This window comes from Lepus europaeus, chromosome 13 (assembly GCF_033115175.1).
Source record: "Lepus europaeus isolate LE1 chromosome 13, mLepTim1.pri, whole genome shotgun sequence".
Classification (NCBI taxonomy): Eukaryota; Metazoa; Chordata; class Mammalia; order Lagomorpha; family Leporidae; genus Lepus; species Lepus europaeus.
The window spans coordinates 51,095,642-51,118,866 of NC_084839.1; the positions used below are offsets into that span (position 1 = coordinate 51,095,642).

The window sequence follows — 23,225 nt, forward strand, 5'->3', positions numbered from 1 at the left end:
GAAGCTTACAAGAGCCCCAGATCACTTTATGCCTTGTGTCAAAGGCCTGCATTGGTTGCCCACTTATCTAGGTGAAAGAATCGGGGGGCTCTGTGCGGCAGGCGCCCCACTACTGTGCGTTCCTCCTTCGCTTGCTCCAGCTGCTCCTTGTCTGTCCAGGCTGGCTCAGCCCTCAGCTCTGCTTCCTCTACAGCGCTGTCCCCAAGAATCTGCTTCATTCTTTCCCTCTTCCCTTCAACCCTTTGTTCAGATGAAGCCTGCTCATAGGGCGACTTAAACCTGCCCTGCCCCCACCGCTGTAGATGCTCCTGAGCCCCTTCTCCCAGGTCTGCTTCTCATCTTGTTAATATGATGTAAAATTCACCATGTGTTAGGGCCGTTGTCTGTTTCTGCAAGGGTGATGAACCTGTTTTTTTTCACTGATGCCTCCCAAGCTCTAAAGCAGTTCGTGGCACATGCCGGAGTCCTGGAAAGAGCTGTGGGACAAGTGAATGAAAAGTGCTGCCCAGCCGCCGTGTGGAGCTTGGGGGAGATGTCTGCAGAAGGAGGATCAGATAACTGGGTCTCTGTGTCAACCTGCAGAACATGAGGCCCACGTGACAATGATAGGAGGTCACAGAGCAGGTTTAGGGAGGCCAGTGGCATGGTCACTACTGCACACAGAAAGCAAGCAGGTGGGGTGAGGTGGGATTGGAGGTGGGAGCATGGGGTCCTTCTCTGTTCATATTTCCTGTTATTTTTTCTTCATCAGAGGCCGGGACAGGGACTATGGTGAAGAATTTCCCCAGGCCAAATGTTAATTGTGTCAAACTTCAGAACCTCGGGTATGGAGCATTCAGATAACCAGCTCTGAAGTTTGAGACATCCTTGTTCGTGGTAGAAGCAAAACAAGTGTGTCCTGTTTTTCTCCTGGTCCCTTGGGTGGCTTCCTCACTTGGCCCTCTGCTTGTTGTCCTCTTTGTCCTCATTCACCCCGAGTGCTCTCTGTCTCCCAGGATCTGGGCCCCCCGTCTCATTGCCAAGTTGCTGGGGTCTGGCCACAGAGGCGAGAGCTGGGGATGGTGAGGAGTGTAGCGTTGGGACAGTGGCCTGTTGGCTCAGGCTGTGCGTGAAGTGGGCAGAAAGGAGACGGGCCTGGCTCACGGGCTCCTTCTGTGGGTAACTGCCCTGTAACCGCTCTTCCTGAGCCAGCCACATTTAAAGTCAGCCTGGTGTCCCTTCCCTGGGTGGGAGGTGAGGGGCGTGGCTGTTGGTTTTCTGTGACCTGAGGTCCCGTTAGGCTGTGGGAACGCTTCGGAACTGCTGTGGTGCGAGGGCTTGGGGTTCTGTGGGGGTAGGTTTTGAAATCACCAGGGATATTTTGGAGTCATTTTCGGAGTCGTCCTAGAAATTCCTGGCGGAGCACCCTGTACTCCGGAGCAGCGGGACCTGGCCGTGCTGCTAAGTAGGGTCTGGAGAGCATCTGAGGAGCTGCGCTGGCGCAGCCTGTGGGGAGGCCCTGTGACACCCCTGCAGCAGCGCCCAGTGCCCCCTGTGCGGCGGCCTTTGTGCTAAGCGCTCCACACGAGGGACCCCACTGCACCTGCAGCCGATCCCGGGAAGCCTGGCTGCTCAGGCCTGAGATCTGGGCAGTCACACAGGGCCCCGTGCTCAGTTGAGTGCTTTGCTGTCATTGTCTTGAAATTCTTCTGCGTTTTTGAGTAAGGAGCCCCACGCTTCCATTTTGTAGGGCGCCCCAAAATTTGAGGCCAGGCCTGTTCCGCTGTCGTATGTGGTTGTGAATCCCTGGGAAGGTGCACGTCATCTCTCTCAAGTCCTTCAGGTTCCCATGTTGTGCCTTCGGCATTACCCTCAAGATAACAGATACCCTGGCAAGCAGAGAGCTGCTTAGTCCAGGCTCCAGACTCCTTAAGTGGCCTTGGCACCTGCTCCAGAGGACAGGCAAGGAGCCGGGCTTTGGAGATTGCTGCTGCTTTGCCGTAGCATCTCCATCCCTTTCGCTCCTCCTCACTCTCACTACCCTTTATCTTGGACCCAGACACTCCTTGGTAGTGCATCCTTCATCAGGTCAGGGCTGCAGGAGGCAGCATCACCTTGTGTCGTGTGAGCTCTGGTCCCACGCCCTGTGTGGCCGCAGAAGTCCGGAATACCTTTGTGGGAACAGCCTGAGTCCTCCTCTTGTTTCTATGGCTTGTTGGCTCTGAGCCTCAGGCAGGTCACAGGAACCTTCTCTGCTATAACTTGCTCGTTTATTCAACAGATACCTCCTGGCCCCACTGAGGGCCTGGCACTGTCTGCAGAGTTAATGACAGTAACTCATCCTGAGTCATCGAAAGTGTTCTCGGGAGTGGGGCTGGGCGATGTCCGGGCCGACCCTCACTGCCCGCTGCCAGGGTTTGCTTGTTTGACTTAGTGCAGCTCTGAGAAGTGGTCTGTCGTCTTGCAGTGTGCTCACCAGGCTTTGGGCTTTCTCACCCACTGGGGCGGAGTTTGCCGATGTGCGGCTGGAAGCCCACGACCTTCAAAGCACCTGGCGATGCAGCCTGGCCCTCAGAGTGTGCAACAATCTCACTGCAGGTTGAGCACACTCCAGCTGGGGGACGGCTTGGCAGGCAGTGCTTCTCAGGCCTAGGGAGCTAAAAATAACTCTGCTTAGCCCCACTCCAGACCATTGAGAGGGCTCTTTCGATGGAGCCCTGGCATCTATATTTTTTTAAACACTATAGATTCTGATACATGGTGTGGGTTGAAAGCAGCTGCCCTTGGCCCTTGACCATCTCTCAGGTCTTGAGCATCAGATTTTTTTTTTAAGTTTATAGATTTATTTATTTATTTTGATAGTAGGAGTTAAGGAGAGACAGAAATCTTCCAACCATTGGTTCACTCTCCCCTCCCCCCAAGGCCCCAATGGCAAAGACTGGGCCAGGCCAAAGCCAGGAGCTGGTAGCTTCTTCCAGGTCTTCCACATGGGTGCAGGGGCCCAAGGACTTGGGCTACCTTCTGCTGCTTTCCCAAGTTCATGATCAGGGAGCTGGATCAGAAGTGGAGTAGCCAGGACTTGAACCAGCGCCCATATGGGATGCCAGTGCTGCAGGTGGCAGCTTAACCTAGTATACCACAAATGGTAGCACCAGATTTAAAACACTCTTAGGTACCAGGTCCACCTTCTTCTGCCACTTTCCCTATCTCATGCCAAATAATTGGGGGGGGGCAGGCAACGCTGTGTCGCAGTGGGTTAAAGCCCTGGCTTGAAGTGCCAGCCTCCCACATGGGCACCAGTTCTAGTCCCAGCTGCTCCTCTTCTGATCCAGCTCTCTGCTATGGCCTGGGAAAACAGTAGAAGGTGATCCAAGTCCTTGGGCCCCTGCACCCATGTTGGAGACCTAGAAGAAGCTCCTGGCTTCAGATAGGCGCAGCTCCAGCTTTTGCAGCCATCCTGGGAGTGAACCAGCAGATGGAAGACTTCTCTTTCTCTCTCTACCTCTCTCTATAACTCTGTCTTTCAAATAAATAAAATAAATCTTAAAAAAATAGTTAGGGGGAAAGGTTGTTTTATCTCTCTGTGTGTTGGAGCATAGCCTTTCCATATGAATTTGCAATGCTAACCCAATGAAATCATAGCAAGCGTCAGCAAAGGAGTTGTAACCCGAAGGAATGACTAAGAGACATGCGGGAAACTGCAGGCCTCTGGTGCTCACTCCGTGGGGCTAGAATCGGACCCCATAGAGAACAAGCTGTTCTCCATTGAAACATAAACTTAATGAAGGAGACTCTGGCAAAGCACAAAAACCTGCTGGTGACAATTGTCATTACTTTTATTTTGATTAAGACCAGACAGTGGGCTGACTGTGCTACTGTGCATTTCCAAGTGTTAATATGATCTCTGCTTTGCAGATGGGGAAGTGAAGATTTGAAAGATTGGACAGCTTACCATGTCACACAGCTTGGGGGCACTGAGGGTTTGGGGTATACATGCAGACTAGGTACTTAACACCTTGCTGAATGGGCAGGAGGAAATAAGCAGTGTGCTTTACCCATGAGATCTGTTTGGATATTTGTGGACAAGGTCTCCCTGTGCCCATGCCTCAGGATTGAAGCCGAGAGGATTAGCAGGATTCTGTTTTCCACTGTCTGGTCTGAAGGTAAAACCAGGGCAAAGGGCTGCCAAGAATTTTGTCTCAGCCTTAGAGGATTTTTAGGTTTAAATGGGTGGTTTGCTCTCTACTGCCATCTGCTGGCCATATTAGCACAGACGCAGGCCAGAGAGCGATGTTTCTTAGAACCAGGGGCAGGGAAGGGCTGCAGTGGTCCAGGAAGTGAGCACCTCATCAATTTAGCAAACTGCCCTCAGTTCTAAACAGTCAGATATGCCCACAGTGTCTGCTTTTCAGAAAGAGAGAATTTCTTTGACTTGAAGTAACTAGGATGATTTTGCTGTCTTTCTTTGCTACTAGTGGCTTTCAAACCATATTCCAAATAAGACAAAGAATGCAATGCAATGGCTGCCTTGGCTAGCCCAGCCAGGATGCCGTGTTGACACCCTGCTGTCTGCATTGGTGTCACGGAAGTTAAGACCAAGTCCAGGTGGACGGGACGAGGGAAATGCTCTTGAGAGATCGTCAGGCACCTGCTGGTCTCCAGAGTGTGTTTGGACAAGGCTGAGCAGTTCTCTCCTCCACCCTCAAGAGCGGGAGGAGGCTTAGGGAGGAAAATAGAACATTATTAGGAAACTTAAATACAGCTCTCTACCCTCTGATTTGTCTTACAGAAGTAATTTTTATCTAAATTGCGTATCTTGGGAGTGAAAGTTGACCCATAGTTAGACGTGGAGATAGCCTCCCTGGGGTCTGATGTGACAAAATTCAGTTTATCTGGTTGATGAACTGAGTGTTTATGGAGAGTGTGAGTTGGTCTGTGAGAGCGTATTCACAGCTCATTAAATTTCTGCTATAAAAAACAAAGGGAGCAACTCTTTCCTGTATTGAGCTGGGTTTAACCCATGTTAGTTTAACCCCGTTGCTTTTGCTAAGTCTCCCTTGCCTTGGTTAGTTTGCCAAGAAGCCTTTTTCAAATGAAAACTCATGTAAAACAGATGTGAGGTGATGAGGGAGCCACGGAGGGGGAATCTTCAAACTGCTGCCTCGTGGTCTCCCTTACCTGGCCCCCACTCTGCCAGGCCCTAGTGCTCTTTTCCAACAAACCAAGAACCTCACTGTCTGAAACCACTGGGAATGGGGTAACTTGCCCAGCTCCTCAGGCAGGGCTGCATTAGAAGGTTCTTTGTTCCTAAGCCTCTTTAAAAAAAAAAAAAAAAAAAAAAGTAAATGTTAACAGCAGTCAGTTCCAGGCAGTAAGTTGCGGATTTCTTGGTACCTTTCTGACTTTGCTTCCCCAGGCAAGGTTTAAGGATGGTGGCGTCAGTGTGGAGACCAAATGTTTGTATGCTGGACCAGATACAATGCCAAGTCCTTGGGAGTAGTCAGTTTTCAAGCCATTTAGGATTATGTGAGCAGATTAGCTGTTGGAGGAAGGGGGGAGGGTTGGTGTGTTCAGGCTTGTGATGAAGCCATAGAGTCCAGGCCTGCTTATCTTTAAAACCATCAGGGGAGTTACAGAAAGACTGGTTTGAGGATTTATAATGTTATTATCACTACAATAGATAACGTGTATATCTGTACTTAGATATGTAGACATGCACAGTCAAATGTACATATTTTAGCTGGTTTTTGATGTGTAGACATTTTCTTAAAATGTCTGGTCCCTCCCTTAAATGTAAATTGTACAGGGCCCTAGCTTGTACACTGTTCAAACTCTAGCGTCAGACACATAGTAGGTGCTCAACAAGGTTTAAATGAGTACAACCCTCCTCCTTTGAGTGTACTCACTGAGGACAGCCATAGTATTTTTTCCCGAGTATTTCAAGGATGCAAATGTTTTTGTTTTATTTCATTTGTTCAGCAGTGCTCAATGAGTTTGTACTGTGTGTTAGCCCCTGTACAAGGTTCCGAGAACACAGCAGGAAATAAAACTGATGAAGCTCTAACCTTCACAGACCTTGCACTGTAAAGAGAGGAAGCGAACAATGAATGGAATAGACCAGTAAATTATTAGATTCCTCTGCTGATGTTGGAGTGTCAGTAGCTCTCTGTGCTTCCTGATGACACCGGAGGATAAGTGCTACACCGCTTCTATGATACAATTATAGCCAAGGCTGCTGAAACCACAAGCTAAGCCCCTCCTGTCAGTCAGCCCCCAGCAGAAGCTATGAAAAATTCAAGAAAGCAATCAAGAGTGTGCCAGTTCACGGGTGGGGGCAAAGAGGTGCCCGAGAAAGGGATGATGACAATAGGCTGGCGGCTGCTGGGCGATGTGGCTCGCTCGCCACTGAGCTGTGTGCCCTGTGGGCTGACAGTCCCGTTCCCGCTGCCCTCACCCCGCCTCTGTCCTTGCCATCCTTGAACTCATCCTGGTGTTGACAGTGGAGGATTTTTGAGGGATTGACCCTGAACTAGCTGTTGCCAAGGTACCTACTCGCTCCTCACAGACTCTCATATCTGCCTGTGTGCTTTTTCCTTCCATTTCAAGATGTGTAACAATGAATTCAGAGCAAGGAGAGATAGCTCATATGGAAATAGCCTAGAGCTTCCATTTTTCTTTTAGTTAACCTTTTTTAGTAAAAAAAAAAAAAATGTTTCATTTGGTCCTTGCCAAACCACAGTGAGGCAATTACATTGCAGATTACAGTAAGGATGCCCATACACCCCAACGTTCGATCTGCCTTAGCATTTCACTGAATTTTTCATAGATTTTTAAAAATTTATTTTATTTGAAAGGTAGAGTTACAGAGAGGTATAAAGAGAGAGATCTTCTATCCGCTGGTTCACTCCCCAAATGGCAGCAATGGTTGGAGCTGGGCAGATCGGGAGCCAGGAGCCAGGAGCTTCTTCTGGGTCTCCCATGCAGGTGCAGGGGCCTAAGTAACTGGGCCATCTTCTGCTTTCCTAGGCCATAGCAGAGAGCTAGTTCGGAAGTGGGACAACTGTGACTTGAACTGGTGCCCATATGGGATGCTGGCACTGTCAGTGGCAGCTTTACCTGCTACGCCACAGTGCCAGCCCCCATAGATTTAAAAAAAGAAAGATTTATTTATTTATTTGAGAGACAGTGTTAGGGAGAGAGAGACAGACAGACAGACAGACAGACAGTGTTAAGGAGAGGGAGAGGGAGAGAGAAGCAGAGAGAACCTCCAAGCACTGGTTCACTCCCCTAACAGCTGCAATGAGTGGGGCTGATCCAGGCTGAAGCAGGGAGCTAGGGGTTTCTTTTGGGTCTTCCACGAGAGTTCAGGGCCCTAGTTGGGTCATCTTCCATTGCTTTTCCCAGGTGCATTAGCAGGAAGCTGGATCAGAAGTGGAGCAGCCAGGACTTGAACCAGTGCCTCTGTGGAATGCCAGCATCTCAGCAGCAGCTTAACCTGCTGGGTCACGACACTGACCCCAAATCTATCTACATGGAGTAATTCTAGGCTCACAGCAAAACTGAATGAAGAGTCCCTTCTGTCCCCTGGCCCTATGTATGCATAGTGTCCCCCACCTACACTGACACATCAGTGTCACCACAATCTAGAGTTGACGTTAATGTTCATTCTTGGTGTGATATTCTATGGGTTTTTTCAGATGTGTAATGACACCTGTCCATCATTACCGTATTTCATGGAAGAGATTCACTGTCCTAAAATGGTCTGTGGTCTGTCTGTTCATTCCTCTGTCCTGAACTTCTCATTTTATAATAAACAGTTCTTAGAATTTTATATTTGAAAATATTTTTGAGAAAACTACTGAATAGGTCTTTCAACATTAGTAAAACTACTTTTTCTCAGTAAATACTTTAATTGATTTTCGGAGTCTTCATTTACTTTAAGGGAGACTCCTGGACCCTGTAGTCACAGGCTATATTTTCAGGGAAAAAAAACTGGGCCTAGAGAGGAAGGAACCCCATTGGGTGTCTGATCACATACGGAGCAGGAGTAGCACCTGGACCCTGAGCTTCTGGGAATCTCCTCGCCAAAGACGGGGAGGCAACTCGGGTGGCAAAGTTTTCCACATCTTCCTCCTGGTTTAAATAAAGTGAAATTGCTCCCATATTTCTAACTCAGACGTGAGAAAATTCACTTCCTGCGTAAAAAGGAGTAGGGAATGGAACAGACTGCAGGCAGATCAAGAGATCAGAAGTCGAGGCAGCCAAGGACTTCCTAGGCAGGACCGAATGTTGGATTTAAAAGGAGTGTTACGCTTTTAGGGAAGATTCCATGAATTGGTAAGTAGAATCACGTCTTCCCTGACAGGTGTTTGATGGCATTTTGAGCTGAAGCTAGAGTTTCATTTGCATTTTTCTGGGACATAGGGCATCTGTTGATCCGGTCAAATGAGTCTAGGTTCTTATCACAATATATACTAATGTTGCCTGATAGGGCAGTTAACTACTCAGCTGTATCACCAGCATGTCATTTTAACACCATTTTAGCATCCTAAAGGTAGAAGTGATTGCTAACTTTTTCATAGCAAATCAGAAGGAAATTATTTCAAATAGAGTTAGGTTTTTGTAAAGACTAATTTGTCCTCTCAGGTTCACCTTGCAATGTCCTTACAGCACATGGTGCTATAAAGCATACGAAGAGATGTTCCAAGTCAGAAGAGTGAGCCATAACTGTAGCATACCGGATCACACGGGCTGGGGGGAGCGCTGAGCACACATAAGGAGGCAATACAGAGCGCCGTGTGGAGTTGATGCTCCACCGCCAGGAGCTTCCGAGATGTGCAGTGCTAGCCACAAGCCTGGTGAAAGGTGATTTGGGTACTTTGATTTCATTCATCTGTTTCCTTTTGTCAGGCCTCTCTATCCGGAGTGTGTGCTGGAAAGGTGACCGCCTTCTAGCAGGGACCCAGGACAGTGAGATATTTGAAGTGATCGTGAGAGAGCGAGACAAGCCCATGTTGATCCTGCAGGGCCACTGCGAGGGGGAACTCTGGGCTCTGGCCCTGCACCCCAAGAAGCCGCTGGCGGTGACAGGCAGTGATGACCGCTCTGTCAGGTGAGGCTCCAGCCACAGCAGCCATCACCTGGCTGACGTCCTCGGGCTAATGGGTTTCTTTTTGCTGAGATTTGCTTGTGACTTGAGGACAAACCACAGCACAGACCCACACACTGTCCAAGTGGAATGTTCTAGTTCAAGAGCAGTTGGCTTCTTGACTCTGAGACACCATTTTTAGTTTTCTCTGGTTCTGTCTTAAATCATGTAATTGAAGAAGTAAAAATGCATGAAAATCGTTGAGGTTTTCTTCTCCTCTCCCTCTAGGTCGACATAGGAGCTAAGCACACTCCGCTGGAGTGAGCTCTTAGTTCCCTTGGTGTGCTAGTCCTGTGCTAACACGAGTTAGTCACAGACTCTCATTCTTGGTCATCAGAACTTACGTTCCTATCTGTAGAGTGGTCTTGAGCACGTGAATAAATTATAATTACTTCTTTGGAAATTCTCAAATGGCATTGTCCTCAAATTAAAGCGTGCCGGTTCCTGAAGAAATGGGCAGTTTGATTAAGACCTCAGAGGTTCTGGCTGTGGCTCTCCTGTCACTCTTTGAGCACACAGTAGGGGCAAAATGAACAAAATGAGTCTGCCTCCAGTATCCAGACGGTAACTGCAAGCATGAACGTAGCATTTAGAAGCTGCAGGTGAAGTCTAGTCCTCTGACTCCAGTGCTTCTCCGTTTCCTGTAGTGCTGTCAATGTGCTTAGCAAACAGGCCGGAGAGAGTACAGGGGAGAGTGAGCAATTCATTGATGCGGTACTGCTTTTGGGTTTTCACAGCTAAACTAGAACGTGGTAAACCAGGCTAAAGGTTTGAAGTCTCCTCGTGCAATATAAATGTGCATGGTTTGTACTTCTCGTTGCGCTCTCCTTTTCCTTTGTTCTTTGTTCCTTTCCTCTCTTCTTTCCCAGAGCAGCCAAAACAGTGCCAGGAAGTTACTCAAACACCTGCGAAGCTCAATTCCTGCTCGCCCAGGAAGAAGTGATTTCACGGAAGACCTTGGCTTTTGTATTTCAGGGACTGTGTTGATCCTGGGGAACCCCGACTGCCAGAACCTGAGTTGCTCCCCTTATGCATGAATTTGGCTGGAGTTTTTAGTGTGTGTTTGCATTGGAGGTTGAAATTTAGGAAGCATAGAAACCCTCATTTCTGGAGAAAGATGAACTTAGAGACTTGGTGGGGATAGTACTGATCTCTGAGCTGGTGCTTCCTTCGTATTTTACTAAAGCCAAACCTCACGTTGCTTAAAATAGCACCAGGCTAAAAACAGCATGGGGTTATGAATAATGGATGAGATATGGAGAGAATACCTTAGGCTTTAGGCTGAGCAGTGCAGGCTGCCTGAGGGGCCGGGAAGCTGTTCCCTGTGTAACTCAGCCTTGGAAAGGGGGTGCCCTCATCCATCTCCATGGCAGAATACACTTAGGGAAACAGTGTCCTGTGTGGCGTATTCCTGCTTTTGCATTGCAGAACTGTAGTTTCTCGGTGCCCTCAGAAGACGTTGTTGTTTGTGTGTTGAGAGAAGACTGTCTTCAGAGAAGTGCTAAGAGATAGAGGCCAGCTCCCACAATCGCACCTCACATGTAACTCCCTATTTGCAATCTTGAAGTGCCGTGTTCAGGTTCACTCACTTTGAGGTGCGTGGACTCGGTATGCGCTGAGCCCGGGCTGCCAAAGCTCCGTGTGAGTGCGCCTGCCCCTCCTCCATCTCTGCCGCAGTGGCTGCGCCCACGTGTCCGCCCCACGAGCCGCGGGGCACCGGGAAAGCCTGTGAGGACACAGCCAGCTTAGGAACCACCCTGCAGAAGGAGCATGGTTCACCCCTCTCTGTATCCAATACGTTTCCTCTCTGGGGGGTCCAACGGATATGACGTGTATCTCCGTCTATGTGCTTAAATATCAGTTATTAGAAAGGCACTAATACATTGGGGGAAAAAAAAAAACTAGCCACAGTCGCACTAGTTAAACACTTCCTGTCCTCTGTAAGTCCAACTGACAGCTACTGGTGCAAGTGGAGGCCAGCTTAACTTCAAAAGGGCAGAGTGAGGTTTTGTGCGAGGCAGTGCGTCCATTTTCCTTACTCTGTGCATTTCCAAATATGGGGAAATGTTGACTCATCTTCTCTTTCTTGCTTGGTTTTGCACATGATGAAAATGACCCATAGAGGTTCCAGCTAGCTTCCCAGGCTGCCCGCCGGGAAGGCTGTGATGAGCGAAGCTGGTGTGAACTTGCTGCGATCTTTCTTGTTGCTACCAGCGGAGTGAGCAGGCCTTCGCGCTTGGGCTGCCTCAGGTCGCTGACAGGTGGGCTTGGCCCGGTTTTCACTTTGTTCTCATCCTAGGCTGTGGAGCCTGGCCGACCACGCCTTGATCGCCCGCTGTAACATGGAGGAAGCAGTGCGCAGCGTGGCCTTCAGCCCCGACGGATCTCAGTTGGCGCTGGGCATGAAGGATGGCTCTTTCATCGTTCTCCGAGTCAGGCACGTGCTGATACTGAAAATGGTATTAAGAGATGCTCCAAGTCATAACCCATGGCAAGACCTCGGGACACTGCATTTACTCTTTCAGATAGGACTACCGTTGATCCACACTTCACTGCCTATCATTCTAAAGGCTGAAACACTCTGAAGACCCCAGGTTCTTTGGTTACTTAACTGACAGTACAGCCTAACCCAGTGAGCTGATTTGAGGCTGTTCTGGTCCATTGTTACTCCATGATGGAGATAACAATGTGTCGTGTGATTTGCTGCAAAAATATTGTGTTTAATACAGGGTTCCGGCACAATTCTCGTGTGGGGATGTTGCGTAGCAGGTTGGTTGTATGTGAACCTGTCTAAAATCCAATGAATAACAAGTTCCCAAGCACACTTTACCCCAGGTCTTTCAGATAAGAGATTGTAGGCTTTGTAGTGAACCAAGAAAAGAGGGAGAAAGAATAAAGCAGTATCCAGGAGCAGCGCATGTGTAGAGGTGAGCTTGAGTAAAAGACCCCTTTTACCCATTATTCAATACCAAAGTGGAATATTTCACATTTACTACCATACTATGTTATGTTTACTGGTCAAAACTCCAGACCAACCCCCAAAATTTCTCTGAAGGCAATCATTCTCTTGGCTCACACATTTTGTGATTACAGAAAAGAAACGCAGCTCTAAATTAAATACTGCATATTTTGCACAAAGAAAATTCTGTATTGCTTTGAAGAATGCTCTTGGCACAGTTTACATTAAATTCTCATTACCAGTTACGCAAACATTTTCTTTCTTTGCTTAGTGATGTGTGAAAAGATGGCTAATTACTAGATTTGCTTTGTGATGGCTTTTCAAAGCAAGACGTAAAATCCCCACACACACCTACTTTATGGCTTTCTAGTACACTCTGGTGCTTTTAATAAATGATAGCATGGATGAAGGATTATGATATAGAAACAGTGGGCATTTTTATGCACTCAGTTTATTTTGGGGTTGATGAAGCTATCTATTGGTTCAGAGGACCTGCCTATCATAATTCTGATTCATTGTTGTGAAAAAAAAAAAAAAACCTCAACAAGCTTTCAAGAGTGAGCAGAAATTCTTTATTTGATAGGCAAAGTGACAGAGAAAGAGGAAGAGACACAAGAAGAAATCTTCCATCCTCTAGTTTCGCCAAATAGCTGCAACAGCCAGGGCTGGGCCAGGCCAAGGCCAAGAGCTTGGGACTCCATCCAGGTCTTGTAGATGGATGGGAGGGGTTCAAGCACATGGAGCATCTTTTACAGCCCTCCAAGGCACATTAGCAGGAAATTGGACTGGAAGCAGGGTAGTTGGGACTTGATCCAGCACTGTGATGTGGGATGCCAGCGTCACAAGCAGTGGGTTCACCTGCCATGCCACAGTGGTGGCCCCAGTTTTCTTTTCTTTTTCCCCCCATGTTTTTTGTAACATTAAGCATCAAGCTTAACAGTCACTGGTTTCTTGTTCTTGAAGTATAAAAAGATGGGTTTATTTTAATGTTAACATTAGTATATTTAATATTTCCCTATGTAATATTTTAGAAACAGTTTTACAAACCCCAATTTCTTAAATATGTAGGGAAAAATAATATATGGCTGATGATTAAAGCAAATATGAATTATCTTAAATTATATTTGTTTTTACGTAGGAAGCCCAGAGTACTATTTAAGATGTTTATTATTAATTTTCCTAAATGAGCCATGAAATTTAAATATCATTTCATATTATAAAACTCAGAAGTTAATTTTTGGATTTCTGAAGATTTTTTTCTCCCTTTAAAAACACTATTTTCTCTGATACTTTTATTTTAAAACACAACTTGCGTTTTCTGTTTCTAGATTTGCTGTTGATCACTTCACTTTTTATTTTTACAGAGATATGACAGAAGTCGTTCACATCAAAGATCGAAAAGAAGTCATTCATGAAATGAAATTTTCTCCAGATGGTTCTTACCTAGCAGTGGGATCCAATGATGGCCCCGTAGACGTCTACGCTGTTGCCCAGCGGTATAAGAAAATTGGAGAATGCAGCAAGTCCCTTAGTTTCATCACGCATATTGATTGGTCCCTGGATAGTAAATACTTGCAGACGAATGATGGTGCAGGAGAACGGTTGTTTTACAAAATGCCTTGTAAGTCAGGAGTAGGCCTTGGGTGTTTGTGCAAAGCAAAACTTAGAACCCATGAAGAAAAGATAGGAGAAAGTCATGAACTCACAGGAAGGAATATTGTCTGAAATAAAATCCCCAGGCCACAGTCTATCAGAAGGTTAATGAATTGGAGCACATTAAAATTTAAAAAAAAAAAAGACTTGACAAAATAGTGTGAATAAAATTTAAAGATAAGACATCAAATAGACATAAATCTTTGCAATTGTTATAATGGAAATGGACTACATAGCTAGATTACATAAAGACTGCCTAAAGATAAGTGAAAGGAACAACTCCTAGAAATATGGGCATATCTCAAATGACCAATAAACACGTGTAGAAATAAGAGAAATGATAATTAAAACAACGGTGAGGTACCTTTTTATACAGTTTGATTGGCAGGAGTCTGTCAATATTAAATAGCAAGAAGAGGAAACAAGAAAACCACATACACTGCTGGTAGGACCGTGCACATGGGCGTGTGCCCGAGACTGTCACAGCAGTGCTTGTAAAGCCCCAGGGTGAGGTGTGGTGCTTCAGTGTTTATCAAAGACCTAGACTATCTTCTGCTGCCTTTCCCATCTCCTTAGCAGGGACATGAATCAGAGGTGGAGCAGCTGGGACCCAAACTAGCACTCCCGTATGGGATGCTGGCATTACAGGAGGTTTCATAACCCAGCGTGCCACAATGCAGACCCTTGTAGCATTCTCTTTAAATTAAAATTGCTAAAATTTCTTCCAGCTAAAATTCCTTTGTAATAAGGACAAAATAAGATTTGTTGAAGTTAGGTAGTACACACACTATTCCTTATGGTAATCTACTATTTTGTATACGCTTGATAGATTTCAAAATTTTTAAAGGAGAGAAAACCTGAAATAGTTTCACAGGCAACTTTTGAAGTATTTAGAGGGTCATCATCTATTTCGTTCCTTATCCAAGTCTTTGGCTTTATCTATTATTCCTTCTTTGTTGTTTCCTCCTTTGCTGATTTCACTGTTCACTAGTCTTTCTCTAAAAGGTTGAGTGAGTTAGTGATGATAATGTGAAATAGTTGTAATACTTGTGTTGGTGCTTTGTGCACACCGTTCTGTTGCAGGGTTAGAAATGAATGGAAATGAGCTAGAAGTATCATCTGTGGGTTTTAGCTTGCCAGGCAGTAGTTCTCCTCTCACAGGCCAGAGTAGGAGATACTATGATCATTAGGAAGACTGCTTACTTTCAGAGGTGAAAAGAAGCAGGATAGTCCATGGAAACTAGAAAAGATCGCCGCTGGGAGAATCAGAAACTCCCTGGGGTCACCTTGGAACTTCCAGACAATATCTCCAGATGTTGGTCCTCAGATACTTCAGGAGCATGGTCCTCGTTTACTGTGACAGTGCTTCATCTTGAATCTGAATTCCTCAAAATTGGAAGTTCTTATGTGAAATTTTTTTGTTTAAATTTGCTCATTGGACTCCCATGGTAACTTTTATGAGATTCATATGGCATAATAATCAGTAACATTTAGTTTACAATACTAAAATGTCACAAATAAATTATCATAGTCTTTGACTAATGCATTTTTTAATATAAGAGGAAAATTTTAACACAAGTTCTGACCTCATTTATCACAACAGAACTTAGTAGGTATTTGGGTTTACTTTCAGTTTCTTGGCTAGTCTAAATAATGCAGCTCCAAATACCTTTGTGTAAGAGAAAATTTTTCTTAGTTACTTCCTGGGGCTGTAATCTTTAAAGCAGGAATACTAAATGAAATCCAAGACTCTATTCCCACTGTAGACTCTCTGATTCCATAGTCTTTGAAATGAACTTTATATAAAATCTTGGTGCACTCTACAGTTTTGGGTGTCAATTTGACAGTGCACAAAGTAATATATCGGGGCATCTGTGCTCACAGACTGTTCATTTGAAAATATTTGTTTATTTTCAGAGAGAAAGTATGAAGAAACATACTTTTTTATTTTTAGAAGATTTTTATTTGAAAAGCAGAGTTAGAGAGGGAGAAAGAGATCTTTCAGCACCCCACCCCACCCCACCCCCCGCCATGGCTGCAACAGCTGATACTGGTCCAGGCTGAAGCCAAGAGCTTCATCCATATCTCCCACATGGGTGCAGAGGGCCAAGCACTTGGGATGTCCTCCTGTGCTTGCCCAGGCACGTCAGCAGGGAGTTGGATCCCAGGATACGAATCGACACTCATCTGGGATACCGGCGTTGTATGCAGAGGCTTAACCCCTGATGTCACAGTGCCAGCTGCACTTAATTGTCTTCTTACAAAGATTTATTTGAAAGTCAGAGTGAGAGAGAGAAGAGAGAAATCTATTTGCTGGTTCACTCCTCAAATGCCTGCAACAGTCAGGGCTGGGCCATGCTGAAGCCAGGAGCCAGGAGCTACATTCTGGTCTCATATGGGTAGCAGGAACCCAAATACTTGAGTCATCATCATCTACTGCCTCCTAGGTGCATTGGCAGTAAGCTGTATTCGAAGTGGAGTAGCTGAGACTGCAGCCAACAATCTGATACGGGATTTGGGCATGCCAAGTGGTGGTTTAACCCACTGTGCCACAGTGTCCACCCCTGCTTATTGTCTTCATTTTGAAAAAATTCTATGTGGCTAAGCATTTCCCCAAATATCTATTTTCCCCCTTATTTGCTGTCTGTAGACTTCCCTACCCTGCTGGTGGAAACAGGGGATTGCTCCACATTTGACCCATACTCGACACAACTGTAGGCCTTGAGGGCCCCAACCAATAACATTGCTTTCAGTGTAATTTTTGTGGGTTTTCAGGGCCTAGAACCTTGAAGTAACAAAGTCTATCCATTTTATTAATTTACTGAGTCTGAATTTAAAAAATCATTTCTAAGCATCTTGGGAAAACTTGATGTCTAGCCAAAGTTTTAAAATCTAGCAAAGTGTTGGGAATAAAATTGATAATAAGGAATAAAAGTCATCTCATCAGTAATGCAAAGGATAGCATCACAGTATCTGAATAATTAAGGTCAGGTAAATATGCGTGGTTAGAGATAATCCGTTTATAAACATTCTTTCTTTTCTCCTTTCAACTGAGTCTTGAGCATGTGCTTGCTTAAAACCTACTCCTCTCTCCAAAAGAATCACAAACCAAGTAATGGGATTAGAATCTATAGTTTCCATGATTTATAGAAACACATTTAAAATGTTTTAGATCTCTATCAGAAAAATGCATACAGTGAAGTAAATATGCTTTTTATTTACTTGTAATATTTTATTGGTTTTGTTTCAGCTGGGAAGCCTTTAACAAGTAAAGAAGAAATCAAAGGGATTCCCTGGGCTTCCTGGACATGTGTGAAAGGTCCCGAAGTGAGTGGAATTTGGCCAAAATACACTGAGGTTACAGACATCAACTCCGTGGATGCAAATTACAATAGCTCAGTGCTGGTGTCTGGAGATGATTTTGGACTGGTTAAATTATTTAAATTTCCTTGTCTAAAGAAAGGTAAGACCAAAGGAACATTTTGTGGAATCATTATCTCCTCTAGACTATATATGCAGTTTATTTTCTTCATGTCTTTTCTAGCACATTGATCATCTTACCTTGAATAATCATGTTCATTTACTCTCCAGTTTAGGGTAGACTGTGTTGTTGTCTACTACTTTTGACATTCTAAGCTTTGAAACTTAAGCCAAAATTTTAATAATTACTACTTGTCATTTTGTGATTTGTAAACTTATGCTTCACATCTCGAACAAATCATGGTTTATTATTTATGTCAACTGTTCATGATTTAAATTATATATCCCATTAGATTTTATAATTAAAATTGTTTTATGTTTCATGATTGCTTGTGCTTGTCAATGGAAAAGCAAAGCAAATCCTCTTAGACATAATTAAAATCATATCTGAAAGGAACGGTTTCAATGATAATACAGTTTATGGACCCCTTGTCACAGCACTAACTTTGTGCCAGATTTACATAACTGGTGAAATTTTTGAGAGAGCTTGATTCAAAACAACGTTCTCTGCCCTCATGTTTTGGTTTTGCCTTTTTGTTGTTAAAACCATATCATTTCGATGACTCTACACCTTCAAGCTTTATAGGATGTAACTGCAAACCATGGAATGACCCCACCCACTTCTTCTTTTGCAAATTTAGGCAAAGCCACTGCCCAGGGTCTACTGAGACGTAACTGTGACCTGAAAATCTGATCTTTGCAAAGTAATCAGCAGGGACATGCTGCTGCCTGAAAAGTCTTTCACTTGAACGGTTTTTAAATTAAGCAAGGAAAGGGATTGGAAATGTAATCAGAAAGTCATTTTCAGCTAACTGGCAGTTTTGAAGCAGTGACAATTATGGTACAGAATGGAACATAAAATGCATAGCAAAACCACCATCACTTACACTTGACAAAATGGCCATGGGTTTAAAATGCTCGAGGCGCAAAATTACCTCAGTGTGCCAAATTCTAACTCTAACGGGCCCTGTGAGTAATAGGGCATACATATCTTGTTAGCTGGAGTAATATACTGCAGAAGGTAAACAAGACAGCCAGAATGTGTCTGGGAATCTTGGAATTCAGAAGACACACCGCTGGAATCAGAAGCAGTACTATTGGTCTGCACTGAGAACTTGGGAATAAAATTAACTCAGTGACAGTTGATGTCTCCTATGTGTCTCCAAGCCTTGTAAGGTAGACTTGGATCTGGAAACAGCAAAGACAGCGTGGATCTATTATTAGAGCAGAGAGGGGGTGAGTAATGGTGCCCTTTGTGAGACACCCGTAAATGAAAACCCCATGGATAATGGCTCGCACAAGGCGTCTGGATGAATGAGACGGACAGCCAGAGTGACAGTGTCGCAGGCCTCTGCAGGCTGCAGAGGCATCGTGCCTTCACAGCAAATGGACTCACTCTCCGTTTCATGACATATGCTTTATGAATCTTGAAATTTGCCTCACGGTCAGATTTTGTGTCCTTTAGTGCCAAAACTGAGAGAGTTAACACTAAAGTGAGAATTATTGGTGGGAGTAGGAACAGTTGGTGGAACTTGTGTTTTTTAATGATCTAGGGTGGTAATGACTAGTACAGGTTGAACATCCAAAATTGTAAATGCTCCCAAATCCTAAACTTTGAGAGTGTTCCATGTGATGCCACAACGGAACATTTCACACCATGACGTTTTGTGCAAAAAATTATTCAAAAAATTGTATAAAATTACCTTCAGGCTATGTATATAAGGTATGTATGAAACAGAAATTGATTTCATGTTTAGACTTGGGTCCATCCCCAAGTTATTGCACCATATATATGTAAATATTCTAAAACATGGAAAAACATGAAATCTGAAATACTTGTGTCTAAGCATTTTTATAAGGGATACTCAACTTATATCTCCACCCCATCCTCCAAGTTTCAAACCTGTAAATAGCAATAGATGGACAGGAGACAACACTGAGCACACATTATAGTTTTTACTGTGATTAAAAAGCAGGTTTTTGCTGTGTCGAGTTCCTTCGACACATTGCAATTATATAGGCAATATTCTATTGCACAGTAATTAGATAGAAGTGCACTACAGTTAATGAAAATTTCTGCAACTGGTATTATTTTTATCTAATAAAACTAATTTGTTTTTCTCATTTTGACAATTTCAAATCTTAAAATATATAGAATCAATACTGACAGTTCTCCTTGATGCCACCTCCTGTTTGAGCATCACCGACATGGGGATTTTAGATACCTCATTACCCACTCCTACTCAGAGGCTGAGGCTATCTGTTTCACCTATGTGTTCCCATTCCATTAATGCTTTGCACAGACAGCCAACACCCAGGACAAATGTCATGAGTATTGTAGAATTGAGCTGTTGGAACTTGGAACCCTGGAGAGGAAAGTGTTGGCCTGTAGTACAGCGTGGCTGAGCTTAGTAAGTACAGGGACAGGAAGGCTTGTGTGACGGGAGCAAAATGAATGAGGAGAGAAAAGTCTTCTTGTTAGATGTCTTACTCTAAGTGGAATGAAATCCATATTGAGGCTTTTCAGTGGAGGAGTAATGGGATCAATGTAAGTGTTTTAAAGACAATTTTGATACTGTGTGGTTGTGTCAGGGAGGGGAGGCCCCGTGGCAGCTGATGTGGTTTGGACGTGTACGAACAGAGGTGCTGGAGTTTGGAAGCAGTTTCAAGGGAAAGCTGCAAGTCTCACTTCTGGATTGGATATGGGAGTACAGGAAAAAAAAAATCATCAAGTGTGACTCCTGAGTTTTGGCCTTGAGCAACAGGGTGGCACTGGCCCTATTTATAGAGATGGGAAAATGGGAGAGGTCTGGTCTTTGCTGTCCTCATTTTATGGATGTGAGAGGGTAGGAGAGTAAGGGAAGGGAAACTTCCTCAGTCTATTCTGTTCATGATACGCTGAGGTACCTGTTAGACATCCAGGTGGTGTGACACATGGACTGTTGGTGCTCCCGGGAGAGTAGAAGGTGAGAGAGAAACGTGTGGCAGTCACAGGTACATTGACAGTACTTAAAATCATGGCAGAGAAGATCGGCAGAAGAATGATGAGGGTGGAGGCCTGAGCCCTCTGTGTAGTGCAGAGGAAAAAGGAGATCTTATACAATTACCCAGCATCCTAAGGAAAGTCTTAAAAGACACAGACATGGCCTTCAAGTCTTCAATAAAATGCAAGTTCTATTCTAGAGGATGGAGATAGATCAGTAAATAAAACAAGCACAAATACCTGTGATCACAGAGCTTTTGTTCTAGTGAGGGGTCATGGTCATTACACATACACAAAATAAACAGACCTGAGAGAAGAAAAATAAAGCAAGTAATGAGAGTAGAGAATGCTGGTGTGGGGCAGTACAGTACTGCTGTTTAAATAGGACGGTCATGGGGCTTGCTGTTAGAGTTCCCTTTGACTGCAAACCTGCAACAGTTGAGGGAACCAGACATTCAGACATGTGAGAAAAGAGCATTCCAGAGAGAGGGAACGGGCAAGTGCAAGGGCCTGGAGTCAGACTTGGGCAATGGTGAAGGGGCCAGTGTGCTGGGAGCAGAGTAAGCTTGGAGGCAGGGGGAGAGGGGGCAGAAAAAGATCAGAGATATGACCTAAATGAGGAAGGGGAATCTTGTGTCTGCCAAGAGCCATTGGTTATTGGTAGCATCATCCACGGACCATACAAAACCATCAATTTAAAAATTAGCCTGCTTTAAATGTATTGTGTTTTGAGTCCTGCCAGCGATTGCCTTGGCAGGACCAGATGAAATGATTTCACAGGCTTTATACGGCCTGCAGGCTGTTTGCCACCCCTGTGACACCAGTGTGTATGCAGGTTCTTGTTCCAGCCTACCAAGGGTATATTAGTCACCTATTGCTGCATAGCAAATTATTCCTCAAAATAAGTATCTTAAATGACCAATAGTGTATAATCCCTTGGCTTCTGGAGGTTGGGGATTCTTGAGCAGTTCAGCGGGTGGTTCTGGTTCAAGATCTCTGAGAGGGCTGATGTGAACAGAAGGCTACACTGGGACCAGAACATCCCCTTGCTCTCACTCACCTGGCCCCTGGGCAGGGGGACTCAGGTGCTTACCACATAAGTCTCCTTACAGCACGGTGTGTGGAAATCCAACAAAGAGGACCAGGAGCCTCTGCGGTACTTTTTATGACCTCTTACATGTCATACCTTTAATTATGTCATATTATTTTCATTTGGCTTCATATTGAGTGTTTGTGGACATATTTTTAAAGCCATATGGACAGGTTGAATGATCTCTGTGGAGAATATAAAGATGTGAGCTTAGGGTAGCCCAACGAATCAAGAATTATGGAAATAGGGGAAGAATATCCCCTACTCCCCATTACTGAATTATCCTCAGCTGGCATTTCCAACTGACCTTAATCGAAATCTGTTTGACTTCATCACTAAAACTGATGCGGGTGACTCATGGAAACAGGCAAGGTGGCTTTTGAGACCCAGTGCTTCCTTCTCTTGGGCAGCAGCCTGCCCTTCGTCTGTGTGGGAAGCTGTGGTGTCAGAGCCTCACGGGCTCAAGAGTGGGACACGCAATGGTCATTTTCACCTTCATCTAAGTTTAAATCATTGCCTCTCCAGTTGGGATTTGAATTTTAAACATGCAGTAGTCGAACAGATGGTCTTTCCCCTCCATTGAAGAGGAACTGTGAAGGGGTTGTGAGTGCTTAATGGTGTTCCGGAGTCTCCCATGGACTTCTGAATTAGGTCTCCACATAAGATGCAAGATGGGTACTATGCACCCTGCTCGTTAGCATGAGTGCCTGCATACGGCTGCTTTGCTAAACACACACTGGAGACTTCACTGTGATAATTCAGTCACAAACACAACTTCAGAGAGCGTCTTGTGTTGAATTCCTTACTTGGCGATGGTGTTGCTCAGTAAAGCGACCAACTTAAGACCACAAAAATTAAATCTACCCAATGTATACATATGTATGCGACCCCAAACAGTAACTTTGACTTTTATTTCCACAGAATTACTTTCTCTATCGAAGGCACTGCCTATTGTACCTTGCATTTTAAGAATGTGTACCATGTTCCTTCTTCATCATGTATTTTCAGAACCAGTGAAGCAGTAGGAACAGATCCAGAAATCTCTTTAGCTACAGGGCTTAAATTTTCAGGCTCATGTTTGGCTTCATGCTTATTGGAATAATTGAGGCAGCCTTTGGATGTTTGTGTTATGTCTGTGTGTTATGCTCTTGTAAGACTCGAAATTATTTTCTAATATTTGTAAAGATTTGACTGCCATGTGAATAGGAATGTGATTTATTTTTAACTAATGAATTCTCTTTTTGGTATAACTAGTATTTTCCTCAAATTTGTCTTTTAGGAGCCAAATTTAGAAAGTACGTGGGCCATTCTGCACATGTCACAAACGTGCGCTGGTCCCATGACTTTCAGTGGGTGTTGAGCACTGGTGGGGCCGACCACTCCGTCTTCCAGTGGAGGTTTATTCCAGAAGGTGTCAGCAACGGCATGCTGGAAGCCACACCCCAGGGTAATTTTTCAATAAGCATTTCAAGGACCGTTTTAACAATTCTTTTGGAGGTAAAAAGCTACCGCAAGTCTTTAAAAGTTGATCCCTATTATAAATTTTAAACATTTTAGAAAACATTTTCCAGACTAGCATAGGTCAGTTGAACAATTCACTTCAAACGGCTTTTGCTTTTACCAAATGCAAGTTGAAGTCTAAGGCTTTGTGAAGAATCAGCCTTTGAGGAAGACATGAAAGCAGGTCTCTTAGCCTCCTTAGGATGATTGTGAGGGGCGGTGGCCCTGCTTAGCCTGGCTGCAGGGTGACAGGGTCCCCTTTGGAATGGAAATTGGAGTGGAGTTCAAAGAATGGGCCACCATTATTTGGTTCAGTGCACCTGGAGCCCTTTCATTTTTAAACGCATCGTGCTGTGAGCAGGAATGAGCCAGTAATAAGATGAAAATACTCTTGGAGATAAATGAGTTTATTGGGAAGGGTTCCTCAGAGGTT

At 44.6% G+C, this 23,225-nt stretch overlaps 1 protein-coding gene across 1 annotated transcript in view; it reads left to right on the forward strand.

The window, feature by feature from the left end:
- The window catches only part of EML6 (EMAP like 6), a 297,135-nt gene that overhangs the window by 155,241 nt on the left and 118,669 nt on the right, over positions 1–23,225 (forward strand). Inside the window, exons 7-11 of the mRNA XM_062209442.1 lie at positions 8,890–9,091; positions 11,427–11,564; positions 13,451–13,707; positions 16,990–17,202; positions 22,572–22,739. Coding sequence (XP_062065426.1) covers positions 8,890–9,091; positions 11,427–11,564; positions 13,451–13,707; positions 16,990–17,202; positions 22,572–22,739 — 978 coding nt within the window. The remainder of the gene's footprint in view (positions 1–8,889; positions 9,092–11,426; positions 11,565–13,450; positions 13,708–16,989; positions 17,203–22,571; positions 22,740–23,225) is intronic.